This window comes from Typha latifolia, chromosome 4 (assembly GCF_019914945.1).
Source record: "Typha latifolia isolate L0001 chromosome 4, TyphaL0001v2, whole genome shotgun sequence".
NCBI classification, from domain to species: Eukaryota; Viridiplantae; Streptophyta; class Magnoliopsida; order Poales; family Typhaceae; genus Typha; species Typha latifolia.
The window spans coordinates 3,119,431-3,130,224 of record NC_133089.1 but is presented as its reverse complement, the minus strand read 5'-3'; the positions used below and the strand labels follow the sequence as shown (position 1 = coordinate 3,130,224).

The following is a 10,794-nucleotide window of genomic DNA, read 5'->3' as shown; positions in this document are numbered from 1 at the left end:
AGTAGTTCCAAGCCCTCAATTTATATGTAAATAATATATAAAACAAATTATATATATATATATATAGATATTAAATAGAGATAATTTTACTTGACTCTTGAACTATTATTATTTTCGATATATACTTCTAAAACTTCTTTTTAATCAAATACATCTCCTAATTCAAAAAGTTTTTTGGTTTAGTTTTTTATTATTTAAGGGGTATATATAAATATTTTTCTTAATTTAGGAGATGTGTGTGAATAATAAAAAAATTTAAGAAGTATGTGAAACAGTATAGTCCAGAAGGTTTAAGTGGAATTATTCCTATTAAATAAAAATTAATTTAATTACATTTTTTATTTGATTTTACAACATATAGACAATCAAGATTCTATTCAAGTTTGGTTCAAGATTACTTCGGGCTTGATTTGAAATATGTTTGAGGTTACTTATCAAGTGGCTCAAAATAGGCTCAAATTGAAATTAATGAATTCAAGCTTGAATATAACTCGACCCAATCAAGCAGTACTCGATTACACCCTAATGCTCAAGGCCATCTACCAAAGAGCCACAAGATGAATTTGAACCATATACAACAACATTGCTTGTTGGGTTGATTAGAAGGGCTGTTCACAAAGAGAATAAAAAAGAAAAAGAATGAATGTAAATAGGACTCAGAATAGTTATAAGATCCAGAAAGAAAATAAATGCTCAATGCCCAATGCCCACCTCAGTCGGTTAGAGGGAGGTACACCCTGTGGACACTGTTCTTCCTAAGCTTCCTTCTACAAGTGGGGCATTTCTTCTGAGTCTTAATGGAAGCCGTGATGCAGCTTTCACAAAAAATATGGCCACAGATAGTTGATGATGCCGCCACCAATTTGTTCTTACAGACAGGGCAGGTAAAGGAGGGTTCTTCCAAAACTAACCTAATAGGCCCTGTGTCAGTTTCCATCACACTCTTTCCCTGCCATCATCAATCAAGGAAGGATTAGAATTTGAAGCAAAACACTGCAGCGAAGGATTAAATCCTTTAGGTGCCAAGAGCATAATAACTAAATAAAGCCAGTATCAGAGATGGATTTGTTTCATAAAGAAACAATCTTTAGAGAATGTTAGCAGAGAACTACATTCACTCGAGTCCTTGGCGATGTAGAGTCACGTTACAATACTAATAAAGCAGATATCAACAAGAAGTGAAGCAAAGAAGCTACAAATCAAAGCATAGATTAGAGTGCTAGCATGTTGATCAGCTTCAGGTCAGCATCCGTGTCTTGACTGTGTCAAATGTCCCATCCTGATCCAACTGAACACCAAACTTTAGCTTTTCAGGCTTGACCGTAATTAACCTGAACCGATGTAGCTCACAAGTCTGTAGGAAGATAGTCTTATCTATCCAGACCCATCGGTTAAACATCAGTTGTAATTGGAAAAATATCAATTGTGGTTCAGTCCCGTTTCAGAGTAATGAGACCTTAGGAGTAAAAATCAGTTTTGGCCATTTCAGATATAAATTTGCTAGTTTCAGTTTGCTATTCCACAAACATAATATAACTTATCAAAGATAAAAGCAAAATTGTTACCTTAGAACTGTCATCTTCATCGCAATCTATTAAGATCTTATTTGATGGAACCGTTTCATGCTGCCCATAAGCGCCTAGAGATAATGTGGTCACAGGTTCCTCAGTAGAGACATCTAAGAGAAAATGAGCATTAGTTTGACATAAACAGGCAGTAACAACACTTATAAAAGGAAACAATCATGAATTTGAGACAAACCAGATATAACAGGACATACCAACAACGAGTGAAGATGTGATACAATACAGATGATCAGTAGCAACACTATCAGCAAATGCTAGTAGATATAAACAGGCATTAGCGACATTTGTAAAAGGAAACAAATATGAATATCAATATGATACAATACAAATGATTAATCTGACAGTGCTCATTATCAACAGGGAATTCATATACATAGTGCATATTTCACAAAAAGGATGTCCAAGCCAGAGGTCAAGCGTCAAGCTTGAAATTTAGGCCTCTGCCATCTCAGGAAATACGTTGTTTAACTATACTCCAAAATACAGAACCATTGAAGTTCTTCATTAATATGTAAATGCAAAGAATGGCATCTCTAGCTAATGCAAGTTTGGAATGTAAACCGCCTGTCAAATTCAGCTAGATTTAGTTGATATTCCAAATACCCACTTTGTCAAATATAAGTCCAACTAAGATGTCAAATAAAAAAATAAAATAGAAGAAACTAAAGCTACTAAAACCATACAATATTTTCATCCAGACATATTATTGGAGCTAACCAAAATCAGCTAATACTATTTTCAAATGCCATTATAAGGAATTAAGTCTGCTAAATAGTGACATAATCTTTGCATAGTAGCATACTTGAAAAGCACGGATTTCACTGGATTGTGCAGCAAAAATTACTATTCCACGTATAGGCCATGCTCCGTTGTACGATCATTCCATTGGCTTAAACTGCATATGTACATAAGAGAGCTGCACATGCAGCTTTAGTGATGCAGGCAAAATTGTGCTCAGACATACACTGTTTATCACTATAGGATTTTCAAATGATGCCAAGTGGACAATGTACTTTGCATGCAGATTTCTATCTGCAAAGGTTTAAAACTTCCACTACTTTTTGTTATAACTTGTTGCCATCATAACTGATCAATCTCAAGCAAACCGATAAAGAACTGAGGCCCTCATGTCCTCATCACTGTGAAAGTCTTGTCCACATAATAGAATTGCTAGAGCACAACCAATAGAACATACAGAAATTTGCGATCACCTAGCAACCTAATAGGCTAATATCAACCTTTGGAAGTTGCAGCAAACTCCCAACCAAAACACTATCAGGCAACAGAACTTGCAAAGAAGCTATAGAGCCCCACAACATATACTAGCTGTCCAATTTTGTGCCCATAAAGCATGTCTACAATAATCCTAATATTCTCCTTCCAACTTCACACATATGAACAGTGGTGGAACTAGGATTTTTCAATGGGGTGGGGAGCAATCATCAAAGATAGAAAGATGCAAAGTCTAATCATGGAAGATAGAAAGATGCAAACTCTAATCATGGAAGATAGAAAGATGCAAAGTCTAAGGGGAAAAAATACATAAAAAGAACATTCAAACTTTAAGAAAATTTTAATTTTAATTTATATCAAAATTTTAAATTCGGACGCTCCATCTTTTGGAATTGAATCAAAAGAAATAAAAATTGCAAATTCAATAAAAGCAATAATTTTCATAATAATTAAGAAAATGTAAATAATGTTATACCAAGTAATTTACCATTGTAATCAAATTAGATGCTAAAACATTAGATAATAAAGGGATGATGGATTAAAATGAGAGAGAGATAACACTTACATATAAGAAATTAAGAATTGAGATTAATCAGTTTGCTTGTTTTTTATTTTCTTAATTGTAAAATAGCAAAATTGGTGAGATGAACTACAGAACAAGAGTGGGATGGATTCGATTATATCCTATCTTCTTGTCAAGTTCTCTAATTTCTTTTAGAAAAATAATCAGAAAAAAGGTAAACTAGAGAGATTTCAGTATTTTTTATTTAATATGAAACCTTCCATATATACTATCATTTTATAAAGTTCCCACATTTCTTATTTATAGAATCTAACGTTATGCAATGTTAACTGTTAGATATGACAATAGATGGGCCCAAGTAGAGTTAATCAGAAATTAAATGGGGGCCAAATAGCCAGATAGCATAAATTAAGGGGGCCGAATTGCAAAATTACATAAATTCTCTACGCTGCATATGAACATACATACATACATATAGAAACCTGACGACAAGTCCAATAAAATTCTCTATGCACTAATGCCAACGACACTTACCAGTACAAGTATCTAAACTTAACAAAACTTCCAAGTTTGCGAGCTAGATATACAAAGAAGCTAAACATTGTTTGATGCAATTCCAAGATGCTTTGAATCCAAAACTATTTCGGGAGCTACTGTTCTTCTTCAGGTAATGGAAATTCAAGATGTAGACTAACCTGGTTGTCTCAGATTTGTCTCCAAGTCGTCATCTAAGATGACTGTCGTGGGTTGGCTTCTCCCTGTTCGGCTCCTTGTCTGAAGAGAAAAGGTAAGTGAAGGACATTATTATTCAAGAAATATGGAAAAAAAAAACTCAGGATTAACAAAGTAATCATATGGGGAAGACTGTTCTAAATAATTAGTAATACTAATTTGAGTATGGAAGGGGAAATTATTAACTGAACAGAGTTGCTAGATTGGATTTGAACAACAAAAACATGCATGTAATATGCTACACTTTGTGCAGAGCCTAAGATCAAATCCAAATGCATCTAGAATAAGATCAACAAAGCCAGGGAATAAGGAACAAACTTGTGGAACCCCTCTTGAGGGGGACAGCACTTCAACTTCTTCCTCAATAGATTCCACATCGATTGGCGAGCTACTTAATCCCAGATTGGAAGGTGGCAATGCCACATGCTCAGAACCAGAATCTCCTTCGGAGGCCAACTCATTTGCAGAATCCGGAGTCCCCTTATGGCTGTCAGGAGAATAATTCAGGTCCCAATTAGGAACCATCTTTAACTCACAATCTTCCCCTGGCGTGCCTCTGATTATTCTCTCACTCCCCCAAGTGTGCTCATGATATATTCAACCCTAATTTGCCTTTACTCAACTCCACAACTGTAGCAACAAGAACGAACACGAGTTGCAATTCTTTCCTTCCCAATTAGCGTTAAAGATTCAATATTCTTCAGCATTTACCACAATCTACGGGATCAGATAACAGATAACCGAATCAAAAGTCTCACTAAAACAATTCCCATGAATAAATTACCTTTTTCTTTCTCAGAAGAAGGATCAGAGGAGGGAAAAAAAATAACAATAGACAATAGAAACGTCAGAGATTACCACTAAAAGAGTCCAATTCCTCTCCAGTAAAGAAGACACATTATTTACAAACCGAAATCAACAAAAACCGAAATCAACAAAAGCGGGAAAACAAAAACAAATAAAATGAAGAAAAGATCGCCAAAAAAATGCAAAATTTTGATCATAAGATGAGGGAAAGGACCGAGTAAACGCACCGGAACAAGGATTGAATAGGGAAAGACCCGAGCAGCCTTTTGTCTTTAATGGATAGCGAACGCAATCGAAGGAGTAAGAGAAGGTGCGTGTGCGCGAGAGAGGGGAGAAAGAGGAGAAGAGAAGAGAGAGGGAGGAACACATATTGCATATATGATATATATTATATGAGTGGGAAAAAAATTCCATTTCGTCCGTAACGGAAATGCGGCTGCTTTTTAACCGTCCGATTCTCGCCATCGCCAATCTTAAAGTCAACCCCCAGGGTCTAAGTCAACCATGATTAGAAAGCTATAGATTTGGATAATATATATATATATATATATATATATATATCTTAAAGACCATCCTATTACAATGAGTGACGTTAATTCTAGAGATAATTATATTAAGACCCTTCTTATCTTCACATGAAATTTTTATTTTTCAGTGCATATTAGACCTCCTAAATTATGAAAAATCTAGTGGATTACTACTAAAATGGATATATCGGAGATTTTTTATAGTTAAAATAAATAAAGGGATCCATGCGAAAATAAGCAACAATTAAAAGTTGACCTTATGCAAATTTCCTAGACCAGCAGTAGCACTTCATTTTAATTTTAATTTCATAAGCCAATTTGGTAGCTTCTTTATATGACTCGAGATAAAGGTGATGATCATAAGACCAGACCATTTAGATATTGACAGTAGCTTGGCCAAGAACAGAAAGGGAAATAAATTTTTAACAGCTGCAGCCATTGACATTGCACACTCCAAATTTTAAGGTTACTGAATACAAAATAAACATCAAAGAATTTGCGATCATTGTATCATTCTGGTCACAAACAAAAGGTGTAATATAAGAGAATAATAATGCCGAGTATTCTGGATGTAGCCATAAAAAATATCAGTCAGGACAGCAGATTAATGGAGACATAGCAGGGCAAAGCATCCCATCGCCAAGGAGATTCATGGCATAAATATCCTTATTAAGATATTTACAAACCCGATGATTCCGACACTCTTCAGCAACAGCCATCACTTTCTGCACCAACCGAAGCATGAGCAGCTCTGCAAAGGAAATAGAATAATTTTGAGAATTGAAGAATATCTGGATATTTCAATTTTCAGGAAGAACTATTTGGCATCAACTTTGTTCCTTTTTCTTTGATCATTTCTGATAGTAGAGCTGTGAAAAGTATTACTACTAAGGAGGCAAGGAGTAGGGGTTGCGATCTTGGTGATATTCTAAGAAACAGAAAAAGAAGACTAAAAGTGGATACTTGTTCTTGATGGTTAGCTTACCCGGTTGCGATCAGCTAGAATAATTGATTAATAAATCTAAAGTATGATAATAACTCACCAATTATTCTAAAAGTTTAAGCTGAACAATAGTTTTTATAAAAAAAAATTTATCTTTTATAGTGTAGTAAGATAGGTGTTGTTTTGCAAATATACTGAAAGGTACAAATCCATTTGCAGATATATCAAAAGAGGTGTACACAATAAGGCCAAAAGTTATTGGTGATGATATGCACAAACCCATTTAGTTTATATTGTTAACTCTTTCCTACTGTGCACACTAGTAAAGAAGCACTTACCGAAGTCTCGTAACTGTCATCTTGCCTGGAATTGTTGACATATATTGCATCATTAGTTATATTTGGAGCTTTTCCTGATCCAGTCTGTTTCTCCTCCCTCACTTTATTGAATATATGGGTGAATCCATCAGCTGATGAAGGATCTTTTTCATCCCATGCGCCGAACTTAGGCACAGCAGATCCTCTTTCAGGCTATCAATACAGAAAGTAATATCATGCATCTGCATGTTCAAGCAAGAGAAGCATATATGATAACACAAATTTATTGACAAAAAGGTGAGTATTTACTGTTTCATCTCCTCGACCACCAGCCCTTATCCTGGATCTTCCTGGAGTGCCAGAACCAAGCCCATAATTACCTTCAGAAGGGCCCTTTCTTTCCCAAGAAGAAGACACTCCAGATTTACTTGCAGCTCTCACCTGGTAGTGGGGATGAAGGGGAGAATGCTCTACACTGCGGTCAGGTCCACCACCTGCTCTGCCTACTTTCCTTTGTTGATCACCAGCATTTGGGCGATCTCCATAACGCTGCCGAGACATGACATCATGATGGTCATCTCCTCGGCTTGTGCGCCGCTCATCGTTCGGCATTGGGACATCTGGATCTGTAGAAAATGCTTCTGGGTTTTCAATAGGATCATTTGGGTTAATTAGCTTCCCTCCAGTTTTACCCTTGCGTGCATTGTCAAAATACTGTGTGTAAGGAACATTGCGATCACTGTCCCAATTACCGAATTTTGGAACACGAGCATGTTGCTGCAGTCAAATGAAGAACAACTTGATATCACAACCAATGAAAGAAATGTGAAACCTTTATTGCCTTGATCAATAGCACCAAAATAACATCTTCTACATATCAACAAAAATGACAAAAGACAAAAGACAAAAGTAAGTAGAGCAGATTTCTACAATAACTGTTTGCTGATAAACAATGTATATAAAGGTGGAATTCAAGGTGAAGTCTATTTCCAACTCAAAGCAGTGTTAAAGAAACTACATTGCACCTATTATTGGCATCTCTAGTTTCCCTCATTAGACACTAAGCAATCTTATGTGAACTCTGTCTGACTCAATATGAATTATTTCTCACACCTGTAAACCAAGTCATGAGCAATCTTCCTAAAATTTCCTGCAAATTAATCGAATATTTCTTGCTTCTGCAATCCTACTATATCCTGGTACAGCCTTTTATTTTCATACCCTTTATGTTTCAGAGATTATTTGTCCTTCTCCCTCCTCTCTATTCTTGAAAGAACTCACTTTTTTCATGCTTGCATCATGCGGTCTCGCATGGATATGGCCAAAACTCTATCAAGCCTTGATGATGTAATAACAAGGTTTATCCAGTAAACTTGCAAAGCTAATTTACTTTTAAAAAAAAGGAAACGGGTAAAAAGGACAAAATCATGTCACGCATGCAAAGGAGGAAAAAAAAGGACTTTGCCTTGTTTTGATTTTTGAAAGAATCAAGTCAAAGGTCCTTCTCTAACCAAAGTATTCAGTAATCAAGTCATATCTCTACTTCTAGCAACATCAAAAGCATTCAGTAAGAACTGTGAGGAACAGAGTGTCAATTGGGTATTCAGAGTAATTGAAGAAAGAGAAAAATAAAGAAACAACAATGTATTTATCAATCCCTCTCTAACCAAAGTACCTTTTAGACACAGAAGTATATAAATCACTCCTAGAAAAAGACATCGAAGTCACAAATTCAAGAATGTCTTGTGCGCTATAGTTGCACTTACAACTGATCCATAGCCCAACTCTGCTTGGGTTTTTTTTTCCCTGAGTACCAACTTATGATGTAAAAACATTGATTAGGTGTTCTAAGTCTTCTATGAGCTCCTCGACGGTGGACATAATAACTACAACAACTAGAGACAGTGTTTTGTTTTTAGAGATGATATATAGATCTGGAAAATAGTCTAAAGACTCTAAACATGAGAGGTCTGAACCACATCGCTAAAGACTATCATTAAATAATTATTAGAATGATGAGAATATCTGACAGAAAGATAATCTATTGGAATTTGATGAAAGAAATCTTATTTACTTGGATTCTTCTTTCCCTTTCTCATTCATTTAAATTGTACTTCTGCTTTGCAAATCAAGCAACTCCAGATCTACATCTAGAAAGTAAATGTATTTATCAAACCAAATCTTTGAGATCCTTCAAATTACGTCTTAAAAGTTTTAACACCCTTTGCTCTGATATCATCCCTCCTAAGAAAATATGCAGCTAGATCCTTGCAAACATAACTATCCATGTGGAGAAACACAGACATAATGACCACTACAATATTTTGAAAAATTGCATCTCACCAAAGTCATATCAGAAAATACCAACAAAACTCTCTGCTTATTCTCAACAGCAAAAGGTATCAAAATCATCCGATACAACTTGAAAAACTCTTCAATTCCCCAAACAAAATCTAAAGTCCTTACAAACTCATACTTAGAACTTTATCAGAAAACAAAATACAGACATCACAGGACGCTCAATTGTCGAAAACCTTCAGAATTCCCCTTCCAATTCCTTCTGTCCATATCTTACAAGAAACCCACATGGAAATTTTTAACTCAATCCCTGCTAGAGCTAGCATCCCTGGTAGGAGGGAGAGCAAAATACCCGTATGTCAGAACCTTAAAACTCTAACCAATCTCCTTCAAACAAGATGATAGCATAAAACTACTAAAGACGACCACATAGTTAATAAATTCTGAAAACGTGACTGCCCAAAAATGCAATTTTTGCAATCTCCCGCACATAGATTGACAAGTTAAAGAAAACCCACAACCAAAATGATCTAATAAACAAGAATACTCACTGCCATTTTATATCTTCAATAGCTCAGAAAGGATTTCTTCTTTTTTCGTCCTTCACCAATTAGATAAATGCGTCTCCTTTCTGATACCCCCGGCTTCCTCTCGCCTCCTCCCTTGATCCGGCCGGCAGTACTATAGAGAAGAAGAAGAAGGAGGAAATCTCTTTGGAAGTAGCGGAGGGTCGCGTCTTTGGGTTCGGATAAAAATACCCAACACGTCAAGGAAGATAGAGAAGAAGGGGAGAGAGATTGACCGGAGGCACCGGTCATCTTTGACTTCGTCAGTCGTCGGCTTCTTCCTACGTATTTGTTACTATTCCCTTTCTCTCTCTATTTTAACTCTTAAGACTGGGACAGAGAAAAGCTACCTGAGAGGAAGGTTCTTTCTTCTCACAGTAACCCATTGAAACTTGGAAATTACTTCTGGAAAGGTTGACAGTGTCTTCAAGTGATGTCCTCCGACGTACAAGCAAGGAGTTTAAAGCAGTAGCAGAGACGACTTCTACCACAAAACTCAAAGGAAGAAAATTTAACAAGAGCTCAAGATGCGTTACCCAGTCCATATAAATCTTAAAAAGCGTTAATTCAAAAACTAAAAAGTGGTTAGATATCAAATAAATATATATTACATCACATCCGACTCTTAATAATGCACATGAATAATTCTAATACCACGTTGAGATAGAAAAAATCTACTAAGGACAAAAAGTTTCAGCATTATCCTCCTTTTAGAAGCAACATGCTTTAACATTATATTCTAATACCTCAACTACCATGCGGTCCAAAATTTAAAGGCATTAGTACATAGAACTAAAGAATATAAAAATGCTATTTGTTCTATATTACTAACCATTAAAAAAAAAGAAAAAGAAGAAGAAGATGAAGAAGAAGAGTATTAGTTGTAATAAGATAAACAATTTAAACTCATAGAGTAGGTAGTGGTAGATGGAATGGTTATGGCTACAGAAGACTGCCAGCTTTTATGGAACTTGTTTATTATCATGGCTTTGTGTGGTAATTTGAATGCATAGGTGTGAAAGAGATTAGTGTTAGTCTTAAGGGCACATGTGATAATGTTGTTCTCTCTTAGTCTGATAGAAGAGTTGCAATGTGGGCCACTCTCATGAGGACCAAATATGGTTGGATACCTTGGATTGGTTCATAATTGAGAGTTTTGGGTGATAATGGATGGGGGCCACTGTAGCTCCTGTTGCTTTCTTCAGCACTCAGTGTTCACTTTTTTTCTTACTATGAAATACAACTCATTGTATCATAATAAT

General features: G+C 35.6%; 2 protein-coding genes across 7 annotated transcripts; both read right to left on the bottom strand.

Annotated features, from left to right (window-relative positions):
- Positions 1-459: 459 nt before the first annotated feature.
- LOC140785526 (uncharacterized) lies at positions 460-5,246 on the bottom strand. Of its 6 annotated transcripts, XM_073133390.1 has the most exons (7): positions 5,109-5,246; positions 4,393-4,704; positions 4,038-4,116; positions 1,781-1,840; positions 1,566-1,678; positions 712-949; positions 460-608 (listed from the first exon to the last, which is right to left on the bottom strand). In XM_073133390.1, exons 2-6 carry the CDS (start codon positions 4,597-4,599, stop codon positions 713-715), a joined length of 696 nt encoding a protein of 231 aa, XP_072989491.1. In that variant the 5' UTR covers positions 4,600-4,704; positions 5,109-5,246; the 3' UTR covers positions 460-608; position 712. The 6 variants fall into 6 exon arrangements, with proteins under 6 accessions (XP_072989491.1, XP_072989493.1, XP_072989490.1 ...); XM_073133392.1 differs by lacking the exon at positions 1,781-1,840 and having other exon boundaries at positions 4,393-4,791; XM_073133389.1 differs by having other exon boundaries at positions 460-949.
- A 577-nt stretch (positions 5,247-5,823) lies between these two features.
- On the bottom strand, positions 5,824-9,788 carry LOC140787447 (RPM1-interacting protein 4-like). Its single transcript, XM_073136363.1, has 4 exons — positions 9,518-9,788; positions 6,978-7,445; positions 6,690-6,881; positions 5,824-6,159 (listed from the first exon to the last, which is right to left on the bottom strand). The coding sequence occupies exons 1-4, from the start codon at positions 9,521-9,523 to the stop codon at positions 6,127-6,129; spliced, it is 699 nt and encodes a 232-aa protein (XP_072992464.1). The 5' UTR covers positions 9,524-9,788; the 3' UTR covers positions 5,824-6,126.
- Positions 9,789-10,794: the final 1,006 nt, after the last annotated feature.